The following is a 26,791-nucleotide window of genomic DNA, read 5'->3' on the forward strand; positions in this document are numbered from 1 at the left end:
TTGCGCGTTACGACCGCCCCGCTAGAAGCGACTGTAAAACTCTCTCTTGTGGCAGTAATTGCCGGCAGCTAACAATTAGCAATCGTTGCCAATTTTCCTAATCTTTCCTAACCACAATCTTTATTTGTCATATCTTCTACCGAGTCTTCCAGTGTTATCTTGTGTGAGGTTGCTGCTGATAAGGACGTGGGAAGCCGGCGTCCTCCGGCAGCGCTGGATCTGATAAGAAGGACAGCGTCAGCCCATTCTCGCCCAGAGTCTAATTCCTTCACACATTCATCCACTTGCACAACAAAAGAAGGATCCACGAATTTGCAACATGTCGTCGCACATACAGATCGAGCCCATGAAGGGCAACCTCCAATTCGGCGCCAACGTCACAAACGTGGACGTGGAAAATCTGACTGGTGAGCATGACTGAAAGAGACATAATGTGGGAGAATACCCGTTACAATCGGTAACCTCCTCTGGTAAAGACTCCATGTTCTTCAATCCAGTGCAGTACTCTGACCGGCCCTTGCAGATGCCGATTTTGAGGCCCTCCGCGAGGCACTCTTCACCCATCAAGTGCTCGTCCTCAAGCAACAGGGCCACATCAGCCCCAAGGCACAGTACGCGCTCACCCAGCGCTACGACCCTACCGCCACAGGCTCCTATGGCCATGGGAAGACGCTCGACGCCAAGAAGTCTATCCTTCATCCTGATCTCAAGACCATCCCCCATCAGCCCCAGGTCCAGGTCATCGGCAACGGCTTCGTGTCGTCGTACGAAGGGCTGGAGAACTTCACGCTGAAGCATCCTCACCACAAGACTTTCCACGAGACCGTCATCCCAGAGGAAGACGACTTGGACTTTACAAGGTTCTACAGGTGGCACATTGACGCCGCGCTGTATGGTCTTGCGCCTCCCGTGGCCACCACCCTGCTGGCCGTGCAGGTGCCCGGCGGCAGGAGACAGACCATCCGCTACGACGACGGTACGGGTGACGAGCTCGAGGTGCCTCTGGGCACGACGGCGTTCGTCAACGGTGAGGCCATGTATGATGCGCTGTCCGAAGAGGACAAGGCCTTCGCCAGGGGGACAAAGGTGGAATACGCCGCGCATCCGTACATCTGGATGTCTGGCGCCAAGTCCCGCCCCACGGGCCTCGGTCTCATCTCGCAGAACAAGGAGCTACAGCCGGAGGAGCTGCCGCCCGTCGACGAGACCATGATCCAGACACTCCCCATGTGCTGGAAGAACCCCGTCACCGGCAAGCTTGCCCTGCAGATACACCCGTCCGCGGTCCGCCGTCTCCATCTCGAGGACGGATCGGTGGTGGACGATCTTGAGAGGGTGAGGGACATTGTGTATCGCCTCCAGCGGCCAGGCATCGCGCCGCAGCGAGTCTATGCGCATGACTGGGAGGCGGGTGATCTGGTCATCTTCCACAACAGAGGTGTCCTGCACTCTGTTGTTGGTGCCTTTGCCGAGGATGAGGTCAGGGTGTTCAGGCAGTGCAACATTGCTGGCAGCCAACTACCTGTGGGGCCTGAAGCTGTGGGTATTGCTGCTTAATTGTGTTACAGATCTGGTAGTCCCTCATAATCAACCTTTGACTCTGGAATATACTTGTACAGGCCTAGCCTTGAGACCGCCCCTATGATCGTCCGCTGGATCCAGATACCCCATCCTGAGTCTGGATTGATCAGCTTGGGCAGCCTCCCCCCCAGTGGAATGGCCTGGATCTTGTCCACGTAGCCCCTCATCATCTGCTCGTACTCTGCAAAGGCCTTTTCAAGGTTGTCACTGTGGGTGATGATGCAGTGTGCCAAGATATACGCTCCCAAGACAGCCGTGTTGGTCCCCTGGCCAGTCAGGGGCGAAGGACACCATGCTGTATCACCCAACAGGACACATTTCCCGTGCGACCACTTGTTCAGCTTGATCTGAGAGATTTCCTCAAAATAGAAGTTGTCCGTCGTGAGAATCTCGCGTGCCATACGGTCCGTCTCCCATCCGCTGCCCTTGAATCTCGCCGACATGATCTCTCGTTTTCTTCGGGTGTCCCTTGATCGCCTAGCTTCGCTGAGCTCATCGTCATGGTTGGCAACGCTAAGGTACGCTGAGGAGATATTCTCGTCAATGGGCTTGATAAGGGCGTTCCTTGATCCGGGCAAGCTGAGTAACCGGCTGTATGGTCTGTCCTGTACCTCCGCTGGCAAGCTGAAGAAGGCGATATATACATCCAGCGATTTGATGCAGTCTTTCCTCAGGTTCGCGGGGAGAATGAGATTCCGCGTTTTTGATCGTAGGCCGTCTGCGGCAACGACAAGATCAAATCCATCCTTTTGCGTCTCCTTTGTCTCGACGTCGGACACTTCCACGAGAACGTCGTCCTGTCTCTCCTCTATGGCGGTGACGGTCTTGCCAAACCTCCACTGCACATTTTTATACTCCCTGGTAGCATTGTAGATGACCTTGCTGAGTCTTGGTCTCATGATCTCGATCTCTTTGCTCGCACCACCACTCTGACCGGCTGGCAAGCGACCGATCAATCCACCTTGCTCATTGACGACCTCGATTCCTTGCTCGTGGGTGGATGCTTCGCGTAGCAAGGGGAGGAGATTGAGACGAGACATGATTTCCTGCGAAGGTCCCTCAATATCAACGACCTGGCCAAGCTCTGACTGAGTGGTGCTGCGTTCGAGAATCGTGATCTGCGAAGAAGGGAGATGTTTAGCGAGAAGCAGGGCAAGAGTTGGACCGGCGACTCCACCCCCAACTATGAGGATGCGTTGGACAGTCATGGTGATGTTGCTGTAGGCTTGAGGATAGATGTGAGAGAGCGCGAGGTTTGGTTACACCCAAGTTGCTTATGTTAGGGATACGTGATACTAAAGACGGCTCAACGAAGGGCTTGCTATGGTATTCATGGGCCCTCGTTTCTTGTGATAAAGGACCTTATGCACAGCACTTGCACTCGCAGCTCGGGACTTTTCGCAGTTCGGAACTCTTCGCAGTCCGAAGCGATGCGACGGTGAGGCTGCTAAAGGTGGAATGAAGATATATTATTGCATGCAGCCCATGCTGAGTAGCCTTATTGACGTCATGACATCTTCTCACAGCCAGGCCAACGCTAAAGACGGCAAATGTTCGCCGCTGATCGGAGACTGAACTTGGCTAGTTATCCGTAATGTCAGCTACAGTCATTAGAACAATAAAGATCAACAGGGGATTTAGTTCTTGTTTGAGCGTGAGCTGGATTTCGGCGCCATCCTCCCAAATATTTGATTCTGATGTTGACATCAGGGGTTCGTGTCCAAGACGACAGCATCGACGACGGAAGAAGACGGGTCAATTGACGGCTGCAAGGGTGCACCATGCCCATTTCGTGCATCTCTTAAATTTCACCCAAGAAAATCAGGGTGCACTGCACCGTCAGCTGCCATGCATGCACGTCCAGAACAAGATAGGGTAAGCCGATGTCGTGCAACCTGAGCCTTGGAACCATCACGCTGCTGGCTGTCATATATCATGTTGCAATAGGCCAAGCCTGTCGTGGAGCGCCCGCCGAGCCATCTTTGGAAAGCCTGGCCTTTCGTTCCCGTGGGATTCAGGGTAGTCAACATTCCCGCGATTCATTAAAGTTTGCCAGACGGACAATAGCGAGACTAGAGGCGGAGGAAAAGGTCCGACAGCAGTTAGTGTACAGCAGCCGAAGTCCAGTCATTAGGGACTAGACTGGAAGGCAGCCCTACATGTATATGCGCTATGTACAGCATGTCATGGCGCTGTAGGCAATTCCAAGCAGCGGGCGCTTCCTGAATCGGCCTGAACTTTGGCGGGGTTCTACAGGGCCAGGCCTGCAGCGACTGGACCCCGCCCCCTCCATTGGTGGCCATGGCGGGCACTCACAGGCGCAACCAGTAGGGCACCGGCTGCTGCCGGTTGGCTGCCCAGCGACTGGAGTCCAGGTGCAGCCCCAATCCGATACCGTCATTTGCTCTCGCCAACCTCGATTCTCCATACCAGACGTCGCACACGACACGACTCTACTCTATCGCCAGACGCATAATCACCGTCTACCTTTAGGCAGGCCAGGCCGGATCCACGAGTCAAGCGAGCATCTACACCCCGCCTACCGACGTCCACCTCATTGGGCGCGGCCCGCCTGCGAAATTCCCTCCCCGTCACTGAGTGACTGCAACGCACCGCACGCACAGGGGCCTGGCCCGACGAAGCGACTGGACAAGCAACCCATCCGCATACCCTGATTGAGTAATCACTCAGCCTACTGTCGACATCCATCTGGGCCCTGTGCCAGCAAGTCTCCGCGCTAGCCGCAGGCCGTGGCTGGTGCTCCAACCCAACCCAACCCGGACGTCATGGCCCCCGGCCGCTTCGAGGACGAGGAGCTCACCATCTCTCTCTCGTCATCCCACGTGCGTCGACAGCTCCAGCAGCCACCCGAACCACAGCAGCACAGCAAACAGCATGGCGACGAGTCGGCGGCCTCGCCTCGACCCCCTACCGCAGCCATGAGCACACCCCGCAAGGAGAAAGCAAAGACAGAGCAGCGCATCGGTGCGTATAAGGTCGTGCGGACGCTGGGCGAGGGCTCCTTTGGCAAGGTCAAGCTTGCCATTCACAATGGCACCGGACAGCAGGTCGCCCTCAAGATCATTGCGCGCAAGAAGCTCATCAGCCGCGACATGGCTGGCCGGGTAGAGCGCGAGATTGAGTATCTGCAGCTGCTGCGGCACCCCCACATCATCAAGCTCTACACGGTGATCAAGACGCCCGCCGAGATCATCATGGTCCTCGAGTACGCGGGCGGGGAGCTGTTTGACTACATTGTCGCCCACGGCCGCATGAAGGAGCCCGAGGCACGACGCTTCTTTCAACAGATGCTGTGTGCCGTCGAGTACTGCCACCGCCACAAGATTGTGCATCGCGACCTCAAACCCGAGAACCTGCTGCTGGACGAGAACCAGGACATCAAAATTGCCGACTTTGGGCTGAGCAACATTATGACGGACGGCAACTTCCTCAAGACCAGCTGCGGCAGCCCAAACTATGCGGCCCCCGAAGTCATTGGAGGCAAGCTCTACGCGGGACCCGAGGTTGATGTGTGGAGCTGCGGCGTCATCCTGTACGTCCTGCTCGTGGGCCGCCTGCCGTTCGACGACGAGCACATCCCGAGTCTGTTCGCCAAGATTGCGAAGGGGACGTATAGCATTCCGCAGTGGATGCCGTCCGGGGCCGCGAACCTCATCAAGAAAATGCTGGTCGTCAACCCGGTGCAGCGGGCCACGATTGAGGAGATTCGCGACGACCCGTGGTTCCTCACTGACCTGCCCATCTACCTGCAGAGGCCGGCCGAGGAGTTCTTCAACACCGGGGTGGACCCCAACAAGGCCATTGCCAAGAGCGACATTGCGCCCAACGCGCCCGAACGTGTACAGGAGAAGCTCCACGAGGAGATCACGGACAAGATCAGCAAGACGATGGGGTACGGAAAGGTTGATGTCGAGGAGGCCTTGCGGGCCGAAGAGCCATCAGCCATCAAGGACGCCTACATGATTGTGCGCGAGAACAAGCTCATGCAGGTGAACCAGCACCCGGAGATCTTGCAAGCCGAGATTGAAGGCGGGAGCCCCATGATGAGCCAGTCGTCGCGGTCTGGCATCTCCGGCAGCGGCATCGGCTCGAGGCCCTACGTCAGCAAGGTCGGCATCTTGCCGAGCAGCATCCCCACATACCACAAAGACTACATGGAGAGGAAGAATGCGGGCGAGGACACAGTCGCGCCACCGGCGGCCGCGGGCATCGAGGAGCCGCCGTCAAACCGTACAGATGCCGAGAAGCAGGAGATGGCGCGCCGTCTCAAGCCCCACTCGCGGAGCCAGCTGCGCATCGACGAGGCGGCCAAGCGGCCGCAGGGCATGACGCCCATCAACCCAACTAAGAAGCCGAAGCCTGTGCGCTGGCAGTTTGGCATCCGGTCACGTAACGCGCCGTGGGAAGCCCTGCTGACGATCCACAAGGCGCTGCGGAAGCTGGGCGCGACCTATATTCCCGACGAGGATTATGACCCCCGACAGGGCAAGGACAGCGAGCCCCCCAGTGGTACAGGTAGCTTCGCGGATGACTACGCCAGCGCCGGCGAGTCAGGGAAAGGGTCAAGTCTCAGTGTCGATCCGGCCAAGAGGTACAAGCTACCGGCCGACCCGTGGCGCATCCGGGTGCGCTGGGAGGTGAAAGGTAAGGACAGGACCCCAGGATGCTTTGGTATTTGCGGAAGCTAACCTGACATTGTTGTTGTAGTGGGCAGTGATGACGCAGACAAGAACAATGTGCCCAAGGATCCCTATGTGCACGAGCGCTCGGCCGAGGGCGTCGTCAAGCGTGGCTTTGTCGCGATGCATCTCGACATTCAGATCTACGAGATGGAGCAGGGCGTCTACCTGGTGGATTTCAAGTGTTCCGGATACGAGACCGCGCAGGGGAAGCTCCTCGAGGAGAAGGAGGTCACCAGTCCGTATCCATTCCTGGACATGGCCGCGCGGCTGATAATGCAGCTCGCGGAGGCGGACTGAGGTGAATCCTCTCGGAGGAGCAATAGACACACGGCCGCGTACGTATACGAGGACAACGGAGGATGGCGTTTCGCAGAGGGACGGCGCACACAGATGGCCGCTGCGACGGTTGCTTTGGACGGGACGGTATGAGATGTGTTCTGAATTTATGGAACAAGTCAAGGCCTTGACGGACGGCCACGGTGGCGTACGGTACGGTATCTCTAGAATAGACCGGGCTCGCTTGCTGGCATGGGCTGGCGCTGAACATACCAAGTTACATATCATGCGCCCCATGGGACATTCGACGCCCAGTTTCACCTCCAACTGTGAGAGCGCACGCAACGCAGAAAGAACATCCATTCATACATTTCATGCCTATGTAGGTCCAACATCTCTTCCCCTTCAGCACTCACTTGAACTGATCCTCGGTGACGCCAGCGCCCATGGCGGCGGTGCTGCTGATGCCGCCGGTGACCATCTTCTGCAGCTCGTCGACATAGGTCGCGCCGCTCCACTTTTGGTGCTTGACGACGTCGACGCCGAGCTCCATCTCGGGCTCCTGAACGCGCTCGCCGTAGGCGCGCATGCCCTGGGCGGCGTAGGCGCGGGCAAACGAGTCGCTGGCGAGGGCGGTCGTGTGCAGACCCGCCAGGGTGATGAATTGCCAGCAGTAGCCGAGGCTGGCGAGGCGGTGGATGTACGTCTCCTGGTCGTGGCGCGGCATGGCCGTCTTCCAGTTGAAGGAGGGGCTCAGGTTGTAGGCGAGTCTGAGGGGGTTAGCTTTCGATCTCTCTCTCTCTGACAAGAGGACTTACTTCTTCTCTGGCCACACGGCGTGGACGCCGTCGGCAAACTCGCGGGCCTGTGCAAAGTCGGGCAGCTTGCTCTCCATCCAGATGGCGTCGCAGTAGGGGGCGTAGGCGACGGCGCGGTTGACGGCGCAGTCGCAGCCGCCCTTGAGGCGGTAGTAGCCCTCGCGGGTGCGGGGGGCGTCCCAGTCAAAGTAGACGTCCTCGCCGAGGAGCTGGCGGGCGAGCTGGCGGGCCTCCCTGTTGGACTTGCCCTTGGCCTGGGCCGTGTACTTGGCCTTGAGGGCGTCCTTGTTGTTGGCGAGGGCCGGGGCGGCGTCAATGTGGGCGAGGACGGCCTCGTCGAAGCGCATGAGGCCGGCGGCGGCGAGCCAGTCGTCCTCGATGCGCTGGAGTTCCGGGCCGAGCTTGCCCTCCTGCTCGGCGCGGGCCATGAGGTCGTTCAGAGGCCCGAGCTGGGGGTTGGTGCAGCCGAGGATGAAGGCGTGGTCGCGGGCGTCAATGGTGGTGGTGATGAGGGTGGCGGCCTCGGCGTCGGTGCGGGCAATGGCGAGGAGGTCGGAGCCCATAATGTCGGCCTGGGCGCGGATGGCGACGAGGCGGTTGATGTGCTCGCTGATGGGGACGAGGACCTTGCCGGCCATGTGGCCGCACTTCTTTGTGCCGGGGGCCTGGTCCTCAATGTGGATGCCGGCGGCGCCCTTTTCGACAAAGAGCTTTGTGAGCTTCATGACGGCGGTGAGACCGCCGTGGCCCGTGTCGGCGTCGGCGATGATGGGGCGGAGGTAGTCGACGTTGGCGAGGGCGGCGCGCTGGGCCTTGGGTGTGGTGATGCGCTCCTGGCGCTGCTTGCGGTCGTGGAAGAGCTGGGCCATGAAGAGGTGGCCGACCTTGTTGGGGACGGTGGTCTGGGGTCACTGGTCAGCCAACTCCTGAAGTGGTTGTGACTATAGGAGACGCACGTAAGGGTAGTCGGCCAGGTCAGGGCCAGGCTCGTCCGAGGCCGAGGCGGTCGACGACGACTGCCAGCCGGAGACGTAGATGGTGTCGAGGTACTTGGCCATCTGGGTGACCATGGTGGGCTCGAGACAGCCATATGTGTAGCTGGCATCCTTGGTCGCGAACCTCTTCTCGAGAATGTCCCACAGCTTCTTGGCCTGGGCGTTGCTCGGATACTCAATCTTGAGGTGGCCTCGCTTGGACACAATCTGCTCGGCGGTAAAGGGCCGCTTGGTGTGGCGCCAGCGAGGTTGCGACCACCAGTCCTTGACCTGCTGTACTTCTTGCGCAAAGAGCTCGTCCTCGACGTCCGGGTTGACGGCCGGGTTGGCCATGCTGTTGGTCGCCATGTTGACAGACAGTATAGTAAGACACGGATGATGAGAGCAAGTCAGAGAGGGAGGAGAGTTGCAAGCCTAACTAGAGACTAGAAGTAGTAAGTAATACAGAAGTAACAAGCCGAGATGGATGAGCACGTGTCGGTCCAGCGGAATGGTCGATCGAGCTACGTGCCATGAATGACACACGCACGCCCTCCCGCCATTATTATATCACCACGGACGCGGCACACCAGGCCAGGCCAGGCCTCGCTCAATGGCATGGCATGGCATGGCATGACATGACATGAGTCTACGTACACCGTACACCCGACAGCGCCTCGGAAGCTGATCTAGAGCCCGGGATGGCCCGGATTGGGGGACAGGCCAGGCCACTGCTGGCATTTGATCGAGCGACTGGAGGACGAGGAGTAGCCGAGAGGAGGCAGTTGAGTGATGGGCGCGCGACGTTGTTCGGGTCAAGGGGCGGCCAGCAGCCGCGATTGGCCGAGGTACCGAAGAAAGCAGCCATTATGCCCTTGTTAGAATTTAGTTCACTTAGTTCGCCCTAGTCAGACTCTGGGGAAGATGGACGGACCCCACCCGTATCATTCATTGCCAGTGTCTGACTGTTGTTGGAGTCTCAGCTGGAGGCTGGAGGGTGCTGGTCAGTGGTATGTACATGTAGAATCCGCACAGCAGCAGCACTGGCCTACATGGGCTTGACAGGCGTCGCCTCATCAATTCAATTGAATTCTGATTGTCCTCAATGATTCCTCAATTCAAAGAATGTCCAATTCAAATGACAGACAGGGTGGACAGTCGTCGGGGGACCGGGTAGCTGGCATGTGAAAGCAGATCAGATCAGCCCCCTCCCTCCCCAGTCAGTGAGTGTCCAGTCAGTAACAATGCAGCGCCACTATGACATGTCGCGTTTCCCCATCACTGATCCCGCGATCGGATACTTGTCTCTACTTGTACTAGCTAAAGGAATGACTCAGCCTTGCGATGGCGACCCTGACGCCTGAGCCGAGGTCGACGCTCTCTCTCACCCGCATCAGGCCGAATGCGGCTCCTCCACCTCCACCTCCACAGACACTCGGTCACGCAGTCACTCACTGCCATGGAGCTTGCATGTGCTTGTAGACTCCATGTCATCGCTCTGCAAGTAATTCACCATTCGGATCCGAGTACGTACAGGGCAACACAAACGTCTGTTGCTACATGTACCTTGCCAATGTCTGTCTCTCAATGCTGAAACTCCACCACATGCAACACTGTCTGTATCTCACAAAGTCTTAAAGGCTAAAGCCCCCCCTCCTCCCGCTCAGCGTATCTGCTGCAAACTCGCCAGCTCCTTCTCCTCGTTCTGCTCCATGGCCCGCACAAACGTCTTGTACGGCGTCAGCGTGCCCAGCGCGCGACGCATGTGCGCGTTGATGATCTGCAGCCCGTACACGTAGCTCGCATTCACCCAGGCAAACCTATCGATTGTCAGTCAGTCAGCCACTCGTCACCTCAAATACACATCGGCCTACCCTTCCTTGTTCACGCCCTTGAACCCCAGGCCCTGGTTGCCGTACTCGGCGTCCACCCGGTGCGGATCAATCTCGCTCGTCACGTCGTACTTCTCCACCACCACACCGTGAAAGTCCACAAACGCCTTGGTCACCATAAACAGCCACTTGTACGCCAGCCGCTCCGCCTCCTCGTTGAAGCTGTACCGCAGGAGGCCCGTCCACGCCAGCATCTGCTGCGGCGGCCACCCATAGGGGTAGTCCCACTGACGGTTGGGACGGTCCAGGCCGACCTCACCTCGCGACTTCTCCGTGCCCGCTGCCAGGCCGCCATTCTCCTCGAAACGGGGCAGACCCTTGTGGACGAGGTCGGCCGCCTGCTTGGGCGACGCCAGGCCCGCCCACAGCGCCCACAGCGTCGTCGCCGACTCGTAGTTGCACTGCTCCTGCTTGACCGTGTCGTAGTCAAAGAACATGCCCTCCTTCTCGTTCCACATGAGCTTGTCCATGGTCAGCTTGCGGCGCTTGGCCCGACGGTCCCACGCCGCCGACGAGAGCACCTCGCCCGGCGCGTACGGCGTCCCCTTGCAGAACTCCTCCGGCATCACCAGCTTGTCGCCAAACACACCGCGGATCGTCCGCGCAATGTCCGTCTCGTACTTGAACAGCAGCGAGTTGAGGTCAATGGTCGCCAGGTTCGCGCAGACGCCCTCGAGGCGGTAAGACGTGTCGTGTCCAGACTCACGCACCGCACGGTCGTGCATAAAGTACTCGTCGAGCTCTGGCTCGATAATCTCCCGGTGGTTGTACGCCCGCACAAACTCCTTGAACTCCATGTTGTACTTTTTGATGTACGGCTCCAGCACGTGCACAAAGTGCGTGGCCTCCGTCTCGGGCGGCACACCCAGACCTTCGGGGCGGTACCGCGACAGGCCCGTGACGGGGTCCAGACGGGGCTCCGAGGTCCAGACCGTGTGGTACTCCTTGACGGCCGCCAGCATCGACCTGCGCAGGAACTCCTTGGACCCGGGCTCGTGCTTGATCTTCTCAAAGACGCGCAGCGCCATGTCTGTCAGGAAGGGCGGCTGCGAGCGGCCGAGGTAGTACGTCCTCGTCGCATTGAGGATCTTGCCGTAGTGCTCGATGCAGAAGCAAAAGTTGACCACCATGGACTGGACCAGGTCCACACGGTCATCCACGAGGAGACCCAGGCCCGCCATGTAGCTGTCCCACCCGTACAGCTCGTTGAAGCGGCCGCCAGGCACCACAAACGGCAGGCCCTCGAGCGTCTTCTCCCCCGTCTGGTCGTCCGTCACCTCCTCCGTGGCCACGACCAGCAGGCCGGGCTCCTCGTTGAGATCGCGGATGTACTCGGGGGTGATGTTCTCCGGCAGCAGCTGCACGTCCAGGTTGATCTCGGGCCGCTCCCTCGCCACCCGCATGTAGTACTCGTACTGCTCAGGGGCACCGGGGGGGATGTAGATTCTGGGCGTCGGCTTGTCCGTCCAGTCCTTGGGATCCACGGCCGCCACCTCGACCGTCGAGGCATCAATCTTCCGGGTCAGGCCCTCCCAGAAGTGATCGCGGATCACGCGGTGGAGCCGGTCCACGGGGTTCTCATTCAGGCGGCCCTCGTCCAGGATGATCTCCTTACGACCATACTCCTTGGCGAGGGTCAATTCCTGCAGGAGGTTGGACAGCATGTACGTCCCGCGCACGTCGAACTTGTTGTAGCCGGCCGAGGCGGCCGTGCGGAGGGGGATGACCTTGGGCCCGCGGTCCTCGACGGTGATCTGCATCGCCTTGTGGTCGTCTTCCTGCTCGAGCAAGCTCTTGAGGGTGGCGTCCACCTGGACGAGGAACCGGCGACCGTGGCCGAGAGCTCGTTCATCTATTCGTCACCTGGTCAGCTGTGCTCTATCTCTGGGATCGTTTGTCTCCTGGGACGCACCGTGACTTCCACGTCGAAAGGGGGCCGCCTGGGCCTCCCTCATGCCAAACCGATCAAAGTTGCGCAGGAGACTATTCTGCGAGTACGTTCGAGTCCGAGGGCCATATTTGTTGTGTCGATCGTCCGAGGTGTAGTACGTTTTGGCGTCGTCGTACACGCCATAGTCCTCCGAGCCCCTCGTGCGGTGGCTCGCTTGCTCGGCCATGTCCTGTTCGCCCTGGATGGAGTCCTTATCTGGGAGCGGTGAGGGTGATCGACGGGAGGGGGACCAGGCAGGTCAGTCGTGTGGTGAGGTGACGAATGAGGGGTCGGTGTATGCTGTATACAGTCGTGATGCAAGTCGATTGCGGTGTGCTCGCGGTGCTTTCGCGCAACGTGGAGGTAGGAGTAGGGCTTGATTTGTCCGCGTGCAACTGATGGGCGGTAAAGAGACTGCACTGGGCTGGATGCGGGAGGAGCGCAGAACCTTCTGCTTCGAATTGTGTGATGACGCGGGTAGCAGCTCTTCTCAATGCGGTAATCTAGGGTAGGGGATAATCAAGCGGTGGAGCAATCGCTAGGCTCAGTCACGGTGGTGGGAGCGTGGGTCTCTTGGTGAAGAATGACGAGGGTGGTGGATGACAGACAGCTGGTGGGTGGACTTTGCTTTGCACCTTACGGGACATTCGATTGGGGGTTGTTGGATTGAGAGGAGGAGACCGATGGCATCAAGATCTTCCACAGGAGGATGAGGTCATGCGTCCAGTCTTTTCTCAGCAGCACAGACATGTAAGAGGCGAGAGCGCGCACAGGAGAAGAAGAAGAAAAAAAAAAAAGAGGTGCGCTGGAAATACCTTGATACTACAACAATGTGACGATGTTGTGCTGCTACCCCCACTAAACGATCTTCAACATGCCACCACCCCACCTACCTCTTCAGTGCAGCTGCCCCCCACCAAGACGCCCACGTCAGGACTCAGGCACCTCACGCACTGTAATGCAATGTAATTCTATCGCGGTGAATTACGTGATGCTGCTCAGGGTTCCTCTCGACTGTCTTCTGGATATCAGCATGATATCAGACTGGACTAGTGCTGTGAACGGGTACACAGCTGTGGCGAGTGACGACTCTGACGACTCTGAGAACGCCACAGCGTCGCGGTGCATCCCAGCATCGCCATGTTCTTCCCTGTACGGGTTGTGTGACTTCTCTCGCAAGGCAGGGTGACTCCCAATTCACCTTGCCTCCTCGTGCGCTGGTGGCCGGCTCCAGGAGTCCAGGCCTCATCGGCGGATGCGTCGACGAGCGTCTGCTTCACTTGGCAGCAGGACTGTGACGCAGGTACCATCCCTCAATGCTCCCCTTTCAGAGCGACAGCTGTCGTGTCAGCGGCCACGAGCGTGTCTTAGAGACCCTTATGAAATCAGTCTGGGCCTCTAGGCTTCACGAGGTCCGGTTGACGACAGCTCGTATTGCTCGTGGAGTGTGTCCAGATTGTACTTCAGCGTGGCTGCGTAAAGGGAAGTGAGGCGCCACAGATTTGTGTAACCCCAGAGCCAGGAGTCCGGTAAGCTTGAATGCGAATATGCAACATTGACATACTGGTGGCAGGCTACTGGTAGCTCATTCACGCTGGAGTCATTCCGCCTAGCCGGATCAGGGCCAATATACCAGGAGGCTAAGCAAAAATACTACAGTACAGCACTGCTTTTCAGCTTCCTACTAGAATAGACCGGTCTTGTTCGCTTCATGGCTCATTGTGCGGATACATAGGGCTGATAACCCGTTGCACAGTGAGTCGGTAAAGGGGCAGGCAATACAAACAATGCTCGTCTCGTAAAAGTTTCCCTACTCCATATGACTGAAAACAAATACGCCCAGTATCCCATGTCTGACCATGTCCAAATTTCCCTCCCAACCTACTCCCCGACGCCTTCAAATGAAACCAACCCAGACCAGACTCATCATGTCTCTACTCCCCATCGTCATCATCTCTCCTGGTTGACTGTGTACCTCGCCTTCTCCTGGCGACAACGTCCCGGTCCCAGACACCAGAAAAGATATCCTCACACTCATCCTCATCGTCCGAGTCAAACACCACACCCGCCTCCTCCTTCTTCCTCTTGGCCTCCCCATGCTTAGCCTCCTGACTTCCCATCGACACGGGCACGTCCTCCCAGCTCCGGCTCACAACGACCCGCTCCGTCTCGAGAATGAACTTGCCCACCTTGTACTTCTGCGCGCTCTCCCGCGCATCGACATACTTCCAGCCCAACTTGCTCGCACACGTCCCGCAGCTAATGTCCGCCACCGTGTGCCACCCCGTCACGAGCTGCCGGTTCTCGCTCCGTCCCTGCCGGATGTTCATCAGGCCCCCGCCCTCGTCCGGTCCCACGAGGAACGCCCGGCCATGGCGACCCGTGAAACCCTTGGAGATGATCTGCGCGGACAGCGCAATGTCGGACGAGCAGTGCTGGCAGCGGAGCGTGTCCGGCGCCACGCGCTGGAGCTTGCACGGCAAAATGGTGGGCGGCGGTGGGGAGCTGCTGGGCGTCGTGCTGGTCGATTTTGACAGGGATGGGACAGATGACGCGGACGAGGCTCGTCGTCGGAAACGCAGCGGTAGGCTGAGACTGGGGAGCAGGTAGGTCGGGAAGATTGGTTTGGTCGCTGAGATGCCACTTTCGCGCACCATCTTCTGTCTGCTATGCTGGACGATGTGTCTATCAATCAGGTATGACCTGAATCGAGGACGTTCAATTTAAGAAGCGAGAAGCGGTGATGCTCACACGGAGCGCGCGTGTGCGATCAAGTCAACTTGAAGGGGTCATGCGACTAGGAAGTATGTAGTGTGCTTGTGCAGCGTGCGGGTGGACGACAGCGCCACTCGGCGTTAGAACGAGCATAGAATCAGCAGCAGATATGTCGACAGACATCAGTCTCCGGGCGTGCCGACTTTTTGAGAAGAACAGAAGGGCGCGCTCGAGTCAGGGAGTACATGAGTCGTTTGGGGAGAAAGGTGGGCAGCAGACTGCAGTGCCTTATCGGGCCTGGAGGCGATCGACACTCTTGGCGCCGCGACGTCAGGCGGGGTCCCCCACCAAGGGTCACCTGGGCTTGTGGTAGGGGTCCAGTCCAGACTGATTCCTACCACGCAGTATTCATCCAATTGTATTACATTAGGTAGCAAGTTAAATCAATAACCCAAGCCTACGTACGTAGTACTTATTGTTGCGGCTCCTCGGCGACATAGTGCAGGTACGCGCCCAGCAGCTTGATGCCCTCAATGTAGTTGCGCTTGTCGAGCTTCTCGTTGATCGAGTGGGCGCCATCCGTGGAGCTGCCCATGGGCAGCAGGAGCACATTCTTGCCCGTCGCCTCCTCGAACGTGAGGGTGACGGGGATGCTGCCGCCCTCGCGCGTAAAGTCGGGCTGCACGCCCCAGACGCGCTCCGTCGCCTTGGCCGCCGCCGAGAAGTTCCAGTGCTTGGGCGAGGCCTTCCACCACTTGCCCGTGTGCTGCGCGAACACGTTCATCGTGTTCTTGCTGTTGAGCTTGGCAAATTGCTCCTTGACGTACTTGTAGACCGCCTCGTTGGTCGTGTCAATGTCCATGTCTGGCACGGTGCGGATCGAGAACTTGCCAATGACCTTGGCGGGGATGACGGTCTTGGCACCGGGCTGCGAGAAGGCTCCCTCTACGCCGTGGATGGAGAGGGATGGGTATCGCCAGCGAGCCATCAGCGTGTTCTTCTTGTCGTCGTGGATGGTGGTCTTGCTGCCCAGGGACTCGTGGATTGTATCCATGGTGAAGGCAATGCTGTCGTAGAGGCCGTCCTCATCGGCCGTGATGGGCGCCACCTGCTCCTTGATGCCGGGGATCTGGATCTCGCCGCCGGTGTTGACGAGAGTGCCCAGCACGCGCACGAGGTCCGTCATGGGCTCCTGCGCAGTACCGCCGAACACGCCGCTGTGCAGGTCAGCACCGGGGCCGGAGATCTCCACCGAGTAGTAGTTGCATCCGCGGAGACCGTAGGTCAGGCATGGCTTCTCTGTGCCCAGCCAGTAGTTATCCGAGATGCACACGGCATCGGCATCGTTGAAGTACTTCTTGGCCTCGGCCTTGATGAAGTCGTCAAGTCCCTCGGAGCCATACTCCTCCATACCCTCGAAGCACATGAGCAGGTTGACGGGGAAATCAGTGCCCGACTTCTGGTGCGCCTCAATGGCATTCAGCCAGCCCAGGACGGGGCCCTTGTCATCTGTCGAGCCACGGCCGTACATGCGTCCCTTGTCGTCGAGGGTCAGGTCAAAGGGCTCGGTGGCCCAGCCATCCGCCTTCTCGGCAGGCTGGACGTCGTAGTGGCCGTACACGAGGATGGTGCGCTTGTTCTTGTCGTTTCCGTAGCGGGCGAGGACGACGGGCGGCAGGTCTAGGTGCTCCTTGTGTGGCTGCTTGCCCAGAGGACGAAGCTCAGCCTCGGCACCGAGAGACTTGAGCTCGTCGTGGAGCCATTGGCCCATGCGGACGACATCGGGGCGGCGAGCCTCGTCGGCAGAGATGGAGGGGATGGCGACAGCTTTGCGCAGACGCTCAATGAAGGCGTCGGCGGAGCTGTCCACCTGCTTGAAGTACGCGTCGAGCTGGGGAGCCATCTTCTTTGCTTGATGGGCGCGGATAGAATCTGTGAGATACGTGCGAGATGAAGCAGGAGAGGAGATGTGGCTAGAAGGGTGGGTAGCTCGCGTTAAAGACGTGCGTGGATGTGCTGATACCGTCAGTGCCCCTCGGAGGGTCTTTTGAAGCTTGGAGGGGCGACACCACTGGAAGCCCGCAGTGCGGGGCATCATATTGACAGTCAGTCAGTCACACACCTTCTGCATCTAGGCGCTGCACAGCGGACGGAGAGCGCTGTTGAGCGCTGTTGAGCGCTGTTGGGTGTGGACGGCCCCAAATCAAAAGTGCCCGGCGGCTGCTCCAAACGCTCGGCTAGATACGGCGCTTAGTCACAAGAGGAGCTACTGTGGATAATACGGCACGTAATGGTCGTGAAGGTCAGCATTCACCAAAGGTTCGTTCGCTTCCTTTGAAAGGGGTGGAAAAAGAACACATCACGTGATTCAGCCCGGCTTCGCGGGACAACCTCGGTCCAGTGCAGCGTGCCGTGACCTGGGGTTTGATTACTCAATCAGCTTGGACCCGGCCTGCAACCTCTTATGCAAGGCCAGGCCCCGTTCTCGCTCTCCTCATTTCTCCTCTCTTCATCAACCATTTCCAGTCGCCAAATCGCCCTTTGATCAACACTCGATCGCCCGACGACCGAACAGCGCTCTCCTTGAAGATATCGCTCGGTTCATTCTGTATCGAAGTTACACGGACTCGGATTTCTCCTTGCGCCGGACGTAGCAGTTGCTCGCGTGCGACCGATCGAGCCCTTGGCGTTCACGCAGCACGATTCAGTTGGGGCAAGATAGAGTAGAAGCATCACGCTAACCAGGGAGCTTTGTTGAGAAGTACATACGCTGGCGGCGCACAGTGGTTTATTGTACACAGGAGGATTATTGAGCGAGGGTCAGAACAGAACATTGCTGCGGGCCGTCGCCATTCTGACTGAACCTTGTTGTCTTTGCATTGTCTTCTTTTCCTTCAATTACAAACAAGAAATTGACCCCCATTTCCGTCATCTGCTATTGTTGACCACGCACGCGGGTGCGCAAAGAACGAAAAGGACAGAGCAATCACTCTAAAGTCGACAAAAAAAAAAAACATACCCTTTGTGCTCAGCAGAGTCACACACTCATACAGGTACAACGCGACAACTCTCTACTGCGCCCTTCGAGCTTGACTATCCGACTTTCTCCCCTCCCCTTCTCACATTTGAGTGTGTGTGTCTTGTGTAGTAAGGCATCTTCTCTCTATTCAGCCAAACGCAGATATGGCTTCTTCAGTTTTCTTCAAGTTCAAGTCACAGAAGGAACCCACGCGGGTGGAGTTTGATGGGACGGGGATATCAGTGTTTGAGCTGAAGAGGGAGATCATCATCAAGAGTGGCTTGGGTGATGGAACCGACTTTGACCTGTTCATCACGGACGATAACGGAGATGGTAAGAGTTGTTGTGGGAGTAGTGTTATTTCGAGATCTAACTTGAATGCAGTCTACGATGATGACACCGAGATTATCCCCAGGTCTACGACCGTGATAGCTCGGCGCCAGCCCGCCACCAAACCCGGTGCTGGTCGAGCTGCGCGGTATGTGTCGGGCAAGATGCCCGTCTCCGCTAAGAACGCTGGCCGTAAAGAACAAACGGCCAAGTCGTCCGCGTCAAAGACCACGTCCAGTGCTATCAACCAGATGAACGAGGCCATGACCGAAGAGGAGAAGATGCAGGCCATGTTCGCTGCCCAGGGCGAGCAATGGAACGCACAACAGGAGAAGATGTCACAGTATGTCTGCCCTATGGCAGGTCACGGGAGAACAGCGCAGCTAACAAAGGACAGTCATCAACCATCATTCCAGCCTGGACAGAAACGCCCGGCCAACGTGCCCGACCATGATCCCCCAAATGGCTACATCTGCTATCGTTGCGGCAACAAGGGTCACTGGATCCAGCTGTGCCCTACCAACGATGACCCTGAGTTCGACAATCGGCCTCGCGTGAAGCGCACAACCGGCATTCCGCGCTCATTCCTGCAAAAGGTCGACAAGGCCGCCGTGCTCGCCCAGAGCGAAGGCGACGAGTCGAAGCGACCTTCTGGCATCATGGTCAATGCCGAAGGCGACTTTGTCATTGCCGAAGCCGACAAGGCCACGTGGAAGAAATTCCAAGCCAAAGCCAACACGTCTTCTGCCAAGACCAACGGTGCGAACGCTCTGGCGGACAAGGAGATTCAGGAGCGGGGGCTCGAGTGCTCCATTGACAAGAAGATGTTCAAGGAGCCGATGAAGACGCCATGCTGTCAGAAGACGTTTTGCAACGACTGCATCACAAACGCTCTTATTGAGAGTGACTTTGTGTGCCCAAACTGCGAGCTGGGAGACGTCCTGATTGACGATCTCACACCGGACGAGGAGATGGCAGAGAAGATCAAGGCATATCTTCAGGAGAAGGAAGAGGAGAAGGAGGCCGCCGAGAAGGCAGCCCAGGAGGCCCAGGAGAGCACGACACCCGTGGTCCCTTCGACAGAGGAGGTCCAGCCTGAGGACAAGGTGGAGGGGACGTCTGTTGAGGTGAAGAGTGAGGCGGAGAAACAGGGAGAAGCAGAGGTCAAGCCTGCGTCTGTCACGGCTAAATCAAAATCACCCACCCCAATGCCCGCTAGTAAGGCGAAATCGCCGCCAACAGGGCCTAAAAGCATGACTCCCCAGACAGACGGCAACGGGTCGCCCCCCGCGGACGGGAAGCCCGCCGACGGTGCGGTGTCCAAGAAGCGTCCTGCAGATGAGCTACTGGAGAACCCCAAGATCCCCAAGGGCCCGCGCGCCATGCAGAACCAGATGAACAACCAGCAGCAACAACAGACCATGCCCAACATGATGAACGGCATGAACATGGGCATGATGAACATGATGCCGAACATGATGGGCATGGGCATGGGGATGCCGATGATGCCCAACATGATGATGGGCGGCTTCAACAACGGGTTCAACAACGGAGGCAACTTTAACAATGGCGGCTTCAACAACTTCAATAACGGCGGCGGCGGCTGGGACATGGGCATGGGTATGGGTATGGGCATGGGCATGAACAACATGAACAGCTTCGGCATGCCGTTCGGCAACAACGGCGGCGGCGCACAGGGCGAGGAGGACGCGTACTTCCGGAAGCCAGTCAACCCCCATCGGCACCAGAACAAGCAGAGGCGGCCGCGACCAAGTGATTTCCGCGAGCTCTAGGGGTGTGGCCGATCGTGGAAGAGGCTTACACGGATGGGATAAGGCCGGAGATGCATTTGACTGGCGTTGCGTGGGGACATGCCTGGGTACTATATAATCAGCACAAACCATCGCTGAGGATAACAGCGTTGTACTTTTACAGAGGGCAGCAGCGGAACTGCTTTGCCCCTTCAAATCTTGAACAATTTTCACATTCAATGAACTTTCTCCCGGTGACACTGCTGACAATAATGCATAATTTGTATTTCCCATGTCTACGGCAACTCCACGCTACCTCTGTTCCTCTACTTGCTCTTCAGTTCCTCTCTGTCTCTACTCCGGGGGCACGTATGGCTTGACAAGCATCTCGCTAAACCTCTCGAGCTTCTCCTTGCCCCGGACCTCCTCGACGAGGAGGGGCATCTTGACGACGTTGAAGTCCTCGGCGTAGAGCTCCTCGTACTGGTCGAGGTACTTGCGCTGCATCTTGCGGCGGGCGCCGCACTGGTCGCAGTTGCTGTCCTGGCGGGGGAAGAGGAGCTGGTTGACGACAATGGTGTGGGTGTCGATGCCGTAGCCGGTCAGCTCCTGGATCATGCGCTCCGTCTCGTAGAGCGAGAGGAACTCGGCGATGCAGACGCAGACGAACGTGGTGAGCTGCTCGTTCTTGAACTGGGTGTTGACCTCGGCAATGGTCTCGCGCAGGGACTCGAGCTTCTCCATCATCTCGCTCAGGTTCTGGCCGTTGGGCAGTTGCCCACCCTGGCCGAGGAAGCCGTTGAGCAGGGGCCCGTACTGGCTCGAGAGCTGGGAGACCTTGGCGAGGGCCTTTTCGAGGACCGAGGGGAACTGCAGGAAGCGGAGGGTGTGGCCCGTCGGGGCGGTGTCGAAGATGATGGTCTCGTAGGAGAGGGACTTGACCTGCTTGAGGACCTCGGCAAAGGACATGGCCTCGTCGATGCCGGGGATGGCAAAGGCCAGGTCCTGCATCATGCCGCCCATGCCGCCGGCGCCGGCGCCGAGGGCGTTGAGGTCGTCGTTGCCCTGGCCCGGCTCGCCGCCGGCCATGAGGTCCTGCATGCTGCCATTGGGGTCAATCTCCATGGCGCTCAGATTGTCGAAGCCGTCGATGAGGCGGGCCTCCTTGCCGAACTTTTGGTTGAAGGCATCGCTGAGGTTGTGGGCGGGATCGGTCGAGATGAGGAGGACGGAGCGGCGTACCTTGGCGAGCTGGATGGCGAGGGAGCACGAGGTGGTGGTCTTGCCGACGCCACCCTTGCCGCCGACAAAGATCCAGCGCAGGGAGCGCTGGTCGAGGAGGGACTGGAGAGAGGGCTCGAGGGCGTCTTCGACGATGGCGGCCATGGTGACTTTGGACGGTGGGGTCGTGGACTCGTGGGGATCTATGAAACGAGGGAGGAAAGGAAGGACGGCGACCAGAGGTACGGTGAGGTCGTTCGCGATGCTTGGTCTCGCGGTCTGTGGGTGCGCGAGGAAGTTGGCGGGCCGATTCTGGAAAGGTCCATCTTCTGGATTCTGGAGTGAGTGACAGTGGCTTTGGAGGGGCTGTTGGCGCACAACGTCATTGGCCTAGGGTAGTTGGGGTACATCATGCCAGGTAAGGTACTTGAGGTCTCTTGCTTAATACTCGGAATAGGAATAAATCCAACATTGATGGCTGTGTTCAATGTGCCGGCGCTCCATTAGCCCTGGGATGTTTTAATGCCATGCGCTTTCAAGTCCCAGACTGATGGTTCAGACGTAAGTTAGGCCCTTGGAGAGGCAGTTGGTGTAAGTCGGCGTACCCCACACAGATACCGGAGGGCGGCGACAAGCGCAACCTTTCTTAGGAGGTTATCTCAGCGTCAAGTCGCCCTCTGAATGAGACATCTCACTTTCTGCACATACATTCTGCGTAAAAAGCTTTCATGCTCTCACATACTTCTCGTCTAGTACGCTTGGCTGGACACTTTCAACCCACGGATTCGGACCGCACCCAGTCGACAGACGACCCCTCGTCGACCCCGCCAGCCTCCAAGACCAAGACCAGCAGCCATCCACCATCACCTTCATCCGCCTCAGCAATGTCTGGCAAAGACCCCATCACCTGCCACGTGCTGGACACCACCGCGGGCAAGCCAGCCGCCAACATCCATGTTACCCTGATTGCCCCCTCGTCCGTCGCCTTCGAGTCCACCACGGACGCCGACGGACGCGTCAAGCTCTGGCTCCCCGCCTCGCCCTCGTCAGGCCAGGCCCCGACCGTGAGCAGTGTGCTGGGCGGGATCAAGGGCGCCTCGCGATGGACACTCAAGTTCGACACGGAGGCATATTTCGGCGAGGGAAAGACCTTCTTTCCCGAGGCGACTGTTGTCTTCCGGGTGGAGGAGGGCCAAAGCTACCACGTGCCACTGCTGTTGAGTCCATTCAGCTACACGACCTACAGAGGCTCTTGATTGTCCCTGATTCATGCCAATCGAAAATAATACCATAAAAATTATCAAGTGCTTCTTGCTCCCACCAAACGCCGTTGCTTCAAAAACAGAAAAGGGGCCGTTGATCTCAGGAGGATTTGTCTCTGTTCCTAGACCCGTGACTTGCTCCTCAATCGACCGAACAAACTCTTCCGCTTGTCGCCGCCCTCGTCATCTTCGGCATGTGGGGACGAGGGACTGTTGTCCCCGTCCCGCCTGGGCTCCATGCTCTCTCTGTGGTTGTCCGTCTCTGATGCCTTGTCACTGCTGCTCTGTCCAGGCATGCCCGTGGTGATGAGAGGGAGGACGCTGTGCACGAGAGGCGATGAGAGAGTCGAGCCTTGTGAGATGGTGCGACGGTGCTTGCTGAGCAGGCTGAGGCGTCGTTTGTTCATAGACTGTGCTGGCGTGAGGTTGTCGCTGCTTATGGTGGCGTTGGGCGAGAGGTCTGCATCAGGATGAGGGAGGGTAGTGTTGTAGTCTGGATGGGGGTTAGTACAAGCGACATGGCAGTTGCGAAAAAAGTGATAGGATCAACTCACTGTCCCCGAAAGGCTCAGGAAACCCTGTATCTCTGGGCTCGCGGCTGGAACGAGCAGTGCTGACTGACGAAGGAGGCGTATTCATGATCTGGGGCACCGATCCCGTGTTAGTGCTAGACGTTCTTCCCATTTCGTGCGCTTGTGGTCGTGTCGAGTCGTCGACCCCGAGCGGGATATCATGAGAAAAACAATGGGAAAGTAAAGTAAGAAATAAATGACATTGGATATAGAGAGGGTAAGTTTGGCCAACCTACAAGTAAGTAAGGTACCTTTGTGCTTGGCGATGGGCAAGTGGTCACAGGGTAAGGCAAGGTAAGGTGTGGAATCAGAGGTGAAAGCCGGTATCAACTCCGAGGTGACAGCCTGCCAGGTGGTACAGTGTGTACGTACAGAAGTACCAGATTGCCAGTAATCAAATACAGGCAAGAAACTATCAAGTAATAAATGAGGCTCAATCTAGAGCGAAGAAGGGTTACGTAGGCTCAGCAGGGGTGCGTCGGCCTCGGACGTTGGGGATCTGCACAGCGGCGAGGGCGAGGACAAGCCGATTTATATGGCCATTTGGCAACAAGCAGCGACAGGAGCGGGACACTTTGTTATTACCGCTTCGCATGCGCGGTTCCACATGCGTAAATCGCAATACAGGATTGCATGGCATGAGCGTCTTGGACTGGCCAAGAGCGATGCTATAGACGCAAGCTTGTCTGCGTGTCTGGGAATCGGGGTCCGGGGTAGGTCGATTCCAAGACACCACGGCGGCATCTCTTCGACGGTCAGTCAGATGAGACACGGCAGAGCTCAGCTGCTGTCTGCCCGTCTCTCATGCTTTTCTCTCAGTCTTTTCAGCGGTTCATTATTTCGTGAAGACTGGACAGTGAAGAATCCAACAACTGTCAACTGGCAAGACGGAGCTGACGACGACGGCGCCTTCAGTCCTTGCCAAGCTCGAAAGAAGCCGAGCCTCAACCAGCCACAGTGGCTTGGCAGAAGCCGAAGCGGGGACTGGTCACTGGAAGCCTGGAACCGGATCGGTTGCTGGGAATGGTACGCGTATCGCCAGTTCACCAACAAACTCCAGTGAAACGCCCAGTCAATTGGGTCAACCTCCAAAATAGGGCTGCTACGTATGGATATATGAACAGGGCACTGAGCCTCGGTTTCTGCTGAGATGCTTCTCTTCCCAATCGCCGGCTTCCATGACGGCTGGGCGTCACTCGCCGATCTGCTGGGCCACGTAATCGACACAGGGTGCCCAGAAAAGTCGTCATTTCACCACCTTGCCGGCAAGCCGATCAGCCTGTATTTGTATTGATCATACCAAGATTTGGCCAAGACGCCAGCGACTGTCTCGACTCTCGACGTTGCGCGCTCGGTCTCGTATGGCCGGCGTCAGCTTGCTCAGCAGAGTCAGGACTCAGCACGCGCGATGTAGATAGCGTCGTCGACGTCGACGTCAGCTGCAGTGCTCGCCAGTATCACATTCATCAAACTGCTTATCCTATCTTAGGCGTGTTCACACGATCAACCGTCTCCTCGTCCTGCGCTCCATCTGAGCCCAGAGTTGGGTCAGACCATCGCCCTTCCTCCATTGGCGTTGGCATGCCCCCGTTCACTATCTGCTCCTCGCTCGCGGAGAATAGCATATTGGTCGCCGTCGGGTCACCTACTCCGCGTATCTTCTTGCTGGCTCTAGTGCTGCTGCCGAAAGTGCGTAGCTCAGAAGGCTTCTTGCCCTCTTGCTCGGTGTGCTGGGTGCTCCGGAGGGATTTCAAGGTCGAGCCCAGCATCGTCTTGACGAGACTGAAAGACGTCGGGAAGTTGGTCGTGATGACGGCCACAAATGTCTCCCGGACAGCCCACGTACCCGAGACGGGCGCGCCGTCCTTGGGATCCTAGGTACTCATGTTAACAGACAGACGATACTCGACCACAACCCACCCGACGACATACAATGTAGATCAACACGCAGCGTATCGTGGCAAAGACGATGATCACAGCTCCCGCGCTGAAGAGGAGACCGAGGCCGACTTTCTTGTACGTCTTCATCGACGTCTTCCACAGCAACGGCATGGGCAGGGTGATGAGGTACAGGTCCGTAAAGACGTTCAAGGCATAGCACGTCCAGACGATCGGCGGCGAGATGGCGGCGCGACACACCGCGCTTCCGTTCACATTGGGCTTGAAGTAGTCGGTGAATGGTCGGCAGGACAGGAAGATGGTGAGCATCACTGCCACCCATGTGGCGGCGACCATGATGAAGCCGGCCTTGATGCGGCAGGCGAAGCGTCCGGCCAGCCCCGTCTGCGATGATCGGTCAGTATCCGTGCGAGCAAACAGCAGCGACGGCACGACGGCAACCTACAGTCAGGCGCATGTACAGGACCAGCAAGGAGGACTTGAGTGTCCACAGCGTTGTGGCGTAGACGACCCATTGTGCAAAGTGCAGCTTGTTGCCTTTGACTCGGATGGCCAGTGCCTCGGCGCTGGGCTTCTCCCCAGGCCTCTGCTCAGGCAGCATGCCACCCGCCATCTCTTTGTGATACATGGACCCTCCGACAAAGGCAATGCCAGCCATCCCGGCAAAGCCAAGCTAACATGTCATCAGCGGGCGATACGAGACGAGCCAGTCTTCGACGCTGGACGATGAAGGGCGACTCACGAGGGCTATCGAGGCAAGGTAGTCGTCCGGCTGCAAGCCCTTGAAGCCGACAACCTTGGTCCTGGCGTAGATGCGCACCAGCGTGACGGCGACACCGACGGCAAAGAGCGACCATATCTCGCTGACGAATTGGGTGACGCTGCTCATCCTGTCTCGTACCGTTCTCACGGGACCCCTAATCTAGCGATGCAGCTTGTTATATGAAGAGACATGCAACACGGAGAGCGCAGGTCAGAGACATAGCACGAGTTGGGACAGGAGGAGAGGGACCGCGGTCATTTTGATGATACATCAACGACAGGACTCGGTACACCACGTGGGATCGCAGTCCGCCAGGCGGCGGTCGCGAGCCTCGCATGCGTTCATCGGGCGATGATCGTACGGCAGTTGGCTCCCGCCTTTATGAAAGACTCGACAATCCAGGAGACCAGACGCAGAGCATGACTGTCGGGGTGGAGCACTGCTCTGCGCGACCGAGACGTGCGAAGGATTCCCGTGTAAATGACAACATGCGCGGGATCCCCACTGCCGGCAGTGCCCGTCCGTGGCCTCTCGTGGACGGCTCAAGAGCTTGCCACAGAACAACAGAAAGGGTGAGACTGAATGTCAACCAGTGCGAGCTCACGCCATTACCCAAGGTAGGCTGCAAAGGGTATGACTGGTCTTTAGGTGGACGATGTTAGAGATCAGCTCAAGCCTTGCTTTGGGGGCCAGAAGGCCGCTTTATGGCAGCGCCCATATCTGGCTCAGCTCCGAATCAATCTGGTTGCAAGGCCAGGGTGAAGTTGGATTTCGTCTTGCAGGAAGAAGGCGAGCTTCTGCCTAACGTGGACAAGATGCAGGAAGACGCCGAATCCTACGCACCCTGCTCTCACGCTATAGGTGCCATCAAGCTGCACGGCCAGCCCCATGCACTACTACGACTGTCGTCAGTGACGTCCATTGACTTTCGCTTCGTGCTCTTAACGCCATTGGGAGGAGTATCTTTATCTACGAACAAGGATGGACATGTCGTGCTTGCGTAGCAGGGGACCCTAATCCCTCTTAGACAATTCAACGAAACAATGTCGATCGATGAAGTAGCAAATGTTTCTTGGGACCTTGCA

The 26,791-nt window shown here is 57.9% G+C and overlaps 12 protein-coding genes across 12 annotated transcripts; 4 read left to right on the forward strand and 8 right to left on the reverse strand.

Annotated features, from left to right (window-relative positions):
• Nucleotides 1-96: 96 nt before the first annotated feature.
• On the forward strand, nucleotides 97-1,557 carry F5Z01DRAFT_691107 (uncharacterized protein; the record flags this gene model as incomplete). The annotated part of the gene is made up of 2 exons (XM_046266146.1): nucleotides 97-407; nucleotides 524-1,557. The coding sequence occupies exons 1-2, from the start codon at nucleotides 320-322 to the stop codon at nucleotides 1,555-1,557; spliced, it is 1,122 nt and encodes a 373-aa protein (XP_046115929.1). The 5' UTR covers nucleotides 97-319.
• Nucleotides 1,334-3,270, reverse strand: F5Z01DRAFT_244631 (uncharacterized protein). The gene has a single exon (XM_046258436.1). It carries the CDS (start codon nucleotides 2,787-2,789, stop codon nucleotides 1,563-1,565), a length of 1,227 nt encoding a protein of 408 aa, XP_046115930.1. The 5' UTR covers nucleotides 2,790-3,270; the 3' UTR covers nucleotides 1,334-1,562.
• An 856-nt stretch (nucleotides 3,271-4,126) lies between these two features.
• On the forward strand, nucleotides 4,127-7,005 carry F5Z01DRAFT_245033 (kinase-like domain-containing protein). Its single transcript, XM_046258438.1, has 3 exons — nucleotides 4,127-6,246; nucleotides 6,310-6,946; nucleotides 7,002-7,005. Exons 1-2 carry the CDS (start codon nucleotides 4,368-4,370, stop codon nucleotides 6,579-6,581), a joined length of 2,151 nt encoding a protein of 716 aa, XP_046115931.1. The 5' UTR covers nucleotides 4,127-4,367; the 3' UTR covers nucleotides 6,582-6,946; nucleotides 7,002-7,005.
• Nucleotides 6,973-8,721, reverse strand: F5Z01DRAFT_626245 (isocitrate lyase; the record flags this gene model as incomplete). The annotated part of the gene is made up of 3 exons (XM_046261469.1): nucleotides 6,973-7,330; nucleotides 7,379-8,280; nucleotides 8,335-8,721. 3 exons carry the CDS (start codon nucleotides 8,719-8,721, stop codon nucleotides 6,973-6,975), a joined length of 1,647 nt encoding a protein of 548 aa, XP_046115932.1.
• A 1,259-nt stretch (nucleotides 8,722-9,980) lies between these two features.
• On the reverse strand, nucleotides 9,981-12,585 carry F5Z01DRAFT_244655 (neutral trehalase). The gene is made up of 3 exons (XM_046258437.1): nucleotides 12,157-12,585; nucleotides 10,227-12,096; nucleotides 9,981-10,172 (listed from the first exon to the last, which is right to left on the reverse strand). The coding sequence occupies exons 1-3, from the start codon at nucleotides 12,359-12,361 to the stop codon at nucleotides 10,016-10,018; spliced, it is 2,232 nt and encodes a 743-aa protein (XP_046115933.1). The 5' UTR covers nucleotides 12,362-12,585; the 3' UTR covers nucleotides 9,981-10,015.
• Nucleotides 12,586-13,735: 1,150 nt separating this feature from the next.
• On the reverse strand, nucleotides 13,736-14,944 carry F5Z01DRAFT_245084 (yippee zinc-binding/DNA-binding /Mis18, centromere assembly-domain-containing protein). The gene has a single exon (XM_046258439.1). The coding sequence runs from the start codon at nucleotides 14,829-14,831 to the stop codon at nucleotides 14,109-14,111; it is 723 nt and encodes a 240-aa protein (XP_046115934.1). The 5' UTR covers nucleotides 14,832-14,944; the 3' UTR covers nucleotides 13,736-14,108.
• A 367-nt stretch (nucleotides 14,945-15,311) lies between these two features.
• Nucleotides 15,312-17,192, reverse strand: F5Z01DRAFT_245092 (uncharacterized protein). Its single transcript, XM_046258440.1, has 2 exons — nucleotides 17,012-17,192; nucleotides 15,312-16,905 (listed from the first exon to the last, which is right to left on the reverse strand). The coding sequence occupies exon 2, from the start codon at nucleotides 16,790-16,792 to the stop codon at nucleotides 15,362-15,364; it is 1,431 nt and encodes a 476-aa protein (XP_046115935.1). The 5' UTR covers nucleotides 16,793-16,905; nucleotides 17,012-17,192; the 3' UTR covers nucleotides 15,312-15,361.
• Nucleotides 17,193-18,072: 880 nt separating this feature from the next.
• Nucleotides 18,073-20,031, forward strand: F5Z01DRAFT_626299 (DWNN domain-containing protein; the record flags this gene model as incomplete). The annotated part of the gene is made up of 3 exons (XM_046261473.1): nucleotides 18,073-18,241; nucleotides 18,293-18,581; nucleotides 18,636-20,031. The coding sequence occupies 3 exons, from the start codon at nucleotides 18,073-18,075 to the stop codon at nucleotides 20,029-20,031; spliced, it is 1,854 nt and encodes a 617-aa protein (XP_046115936.1).
• A 312-nt stretch (nucleotides 20,032-20,343) lies between these two features.
• On the reverse strand, nucleotides 20,344-21,375 carry F5Z01DRAFT_626307 (anion-transporting ATPase-like domain-containing protein; the record flags this gene model as incomplete). Its single annotated transcript, XM_046261476.1, has 1 exon — nucleotides 20,344-21,375. One exon carries the CDS (start codon nucleotides 21,373-21,375, stop codon nucleotides 20,344-20,346), a length of 1,032 nt encoding a protein of 343 aa, XP_046115937.1.
• Nucleotides 21,376-22,094: 719 nt separating this feature from the next.
• F5Z01DRAFT_676261 (putative transthyretin-like protein) lies at nucleotides 22,095-22,466 on the forward strand (the record flags this gene model as incomplete). Its single annotated transcript, XM_046265237.1, has 1 exon — nucleotides 22,095-22,466. The coding sequence occupies one exon, from the start codon at nucleotides 22,095-22,097 to the stop codon at nucleotides 22,464-22,466; it is 372 nt and encodes a 123-aa protein (XP_046115938.1).
• A 64-nt stretch (nucleotides 22,467-22,530) lies between these two features.
• Nucleotides 22,531-23,432, reverse strand: F5Z01DRAFT_245190 (uncharacterized protein). The gene is made up of 3 exons (XM_046258443.1): nucleotides 23,417-23,432; nucleotides 23,027-23,276; nucleotides 22,531-22,965 (listed from the first exon to the last, which is right to left on the reverse strand). Exons 2-3 carry the CDS (start codon nucleotides 23,154-23,156, stop codon nucleotides 22,595-22,597), a joined length of 501 nt encoding a protein of 166 aa, XP_046115939.1. The 5' UTR covers nucleotides 23,157-23,276; nucleotides 23,417-23,432; the 3' UTR covers nucleotides 22,531-22,594.
• Nucleotides 23,433-24,313: 881 nt separating this feature from the next.
• Nucleotides 24,314-25,936, reverse strand: F5Z01DRAFT_245365 (uncharacterized protein). Its single transcript, XM_046258444.1, has 4 exons — nucleotides 25,686-25,936; nucleotides 25,389-25,616; nucleotides 24,977-25,327; nucleotides 24,314-24,918 (listed from the first exon to the last, which is right to left on the reverse strand). The coding sequence occupies exons 1-4, from the start codon at nucleotides 25,830-25,832 to the stop codon at nucleotides 24,520-24,522; spliced, it is 1,125 nt and encodes a 374-aa protein (XP_046115940.1). The 5' UTR covers nucleotides 25,833-25,936; the 3' UTR covers nucleotides 24,314-24,519.
• Nucleotides 25,937-26,791: the final 855 nt, after the last annotated feature.

Source organism: Emericellopsis atlantica, assembly GCF_019669845.1.
Source record: "Emericellopsis atlantica unplaced genomic scaffold F5Z01scaffold_23, whole genome shotgun sequence".
NCBI classification, from domain to species: Eukaryota; Fungi; Ascomycota; class Sordariomycetes; order Hypocreales; family Bionectriaceae; genus Emericellopsis; species Emericellopsis atlantica.

Coding starts and splice junctions, on each gene's coding strand:
- F5Z01DRAFT_245365 (XM_046258444.1), bottom strand. CDS start 25,832: ATGAGCAGCGTCACCCAATTCGTCAGCGAGATATGGTCGCTCTTTGCC. Junction 25,617..25,685: donor ACCTTGCCTCGATAGCCCTC/GTGAGTCGCCCT, acceptor ATGACATGTTAG/CTTGGCTTTGCCGGGATGGC. Junction 25,328..25,388: donor TCCTGTACATGCGCCTGACT/GTAGGTTGCCGT, acceptor CGATCATCGCAG/ACGGGGCTGGCCGGACGCTT.
- F5Z01DRAFT_245092 (XM_046258440.1), bottom strand. CDS start 16,792: ATGGCTCCCCAGCTCGACGCGTACTTCAAGCAGGTGGACAGCTCCGCC.
- F5Z01DRAFT_245033 (XM_046258438.1), top strand. CDS start 4,368: ATGGCCCCCGGCCGCTTCGAGGACGAGGAGCTCACCATCTCTCTCTCG. Junction 6,247..6,309: donor GGTGCGCTGGGAGGTGAAAG/GTAAGGACAGGA, acceptor TTGTTGTTGTAG/TGGGCAGTGATGACGCAGAC.
- F5Z01DRAFT_245084 (XM_046258439.1), bottom strand. CDS start 14,831: ATGGTGCGCGAAAGTGGCATCTCAGCGACCAAACCAATCTTCCCGACC.
- F5Z01DRAFT_245190 (XM_046258443.1), bottom strand. CDS start 23,156: ATGGGAAGAACGTCTAGCACTAACACGGGATCGGTGCCCCAGATCATG. Junction 22,966..23,026: donor TCCTGAGCCTTTCGGGGACA/GTGAGTTGATCC, acceptor ACCCCCATCCAG/ACTACAACACTACCCTCCCT.
- F5Z01DRAFT_244631 (XM_046258436.1), bottom strand. CDS start 2,789: ATGACTGTCCAACGCATCCTCATAGTTGGGGGTGGAGTCGCCGGTCCA.
- F5Z01DRAFT_244655 (XM_046258437.1), bottom strand. CDS start 12,361: ATGGCCGAGCAAGCGAGCCACCGCACGAGGGGCTCGGAGGACTATGGC. Junction 12,097..12,156: donor CTTTCGACGTGGAAGTCACG/GTGCGTCCCAGG, acceptor GGTGACGAATAG/ATGAACGAGCTCTCGGCCAC. Junction 10,173..10,226: donor AAGGGCGTGAACAAGGAAGG/GTAGGCCGATGT, acceptor GACAATCGATAG/GTTTGCCTGGGTGAATGCGA.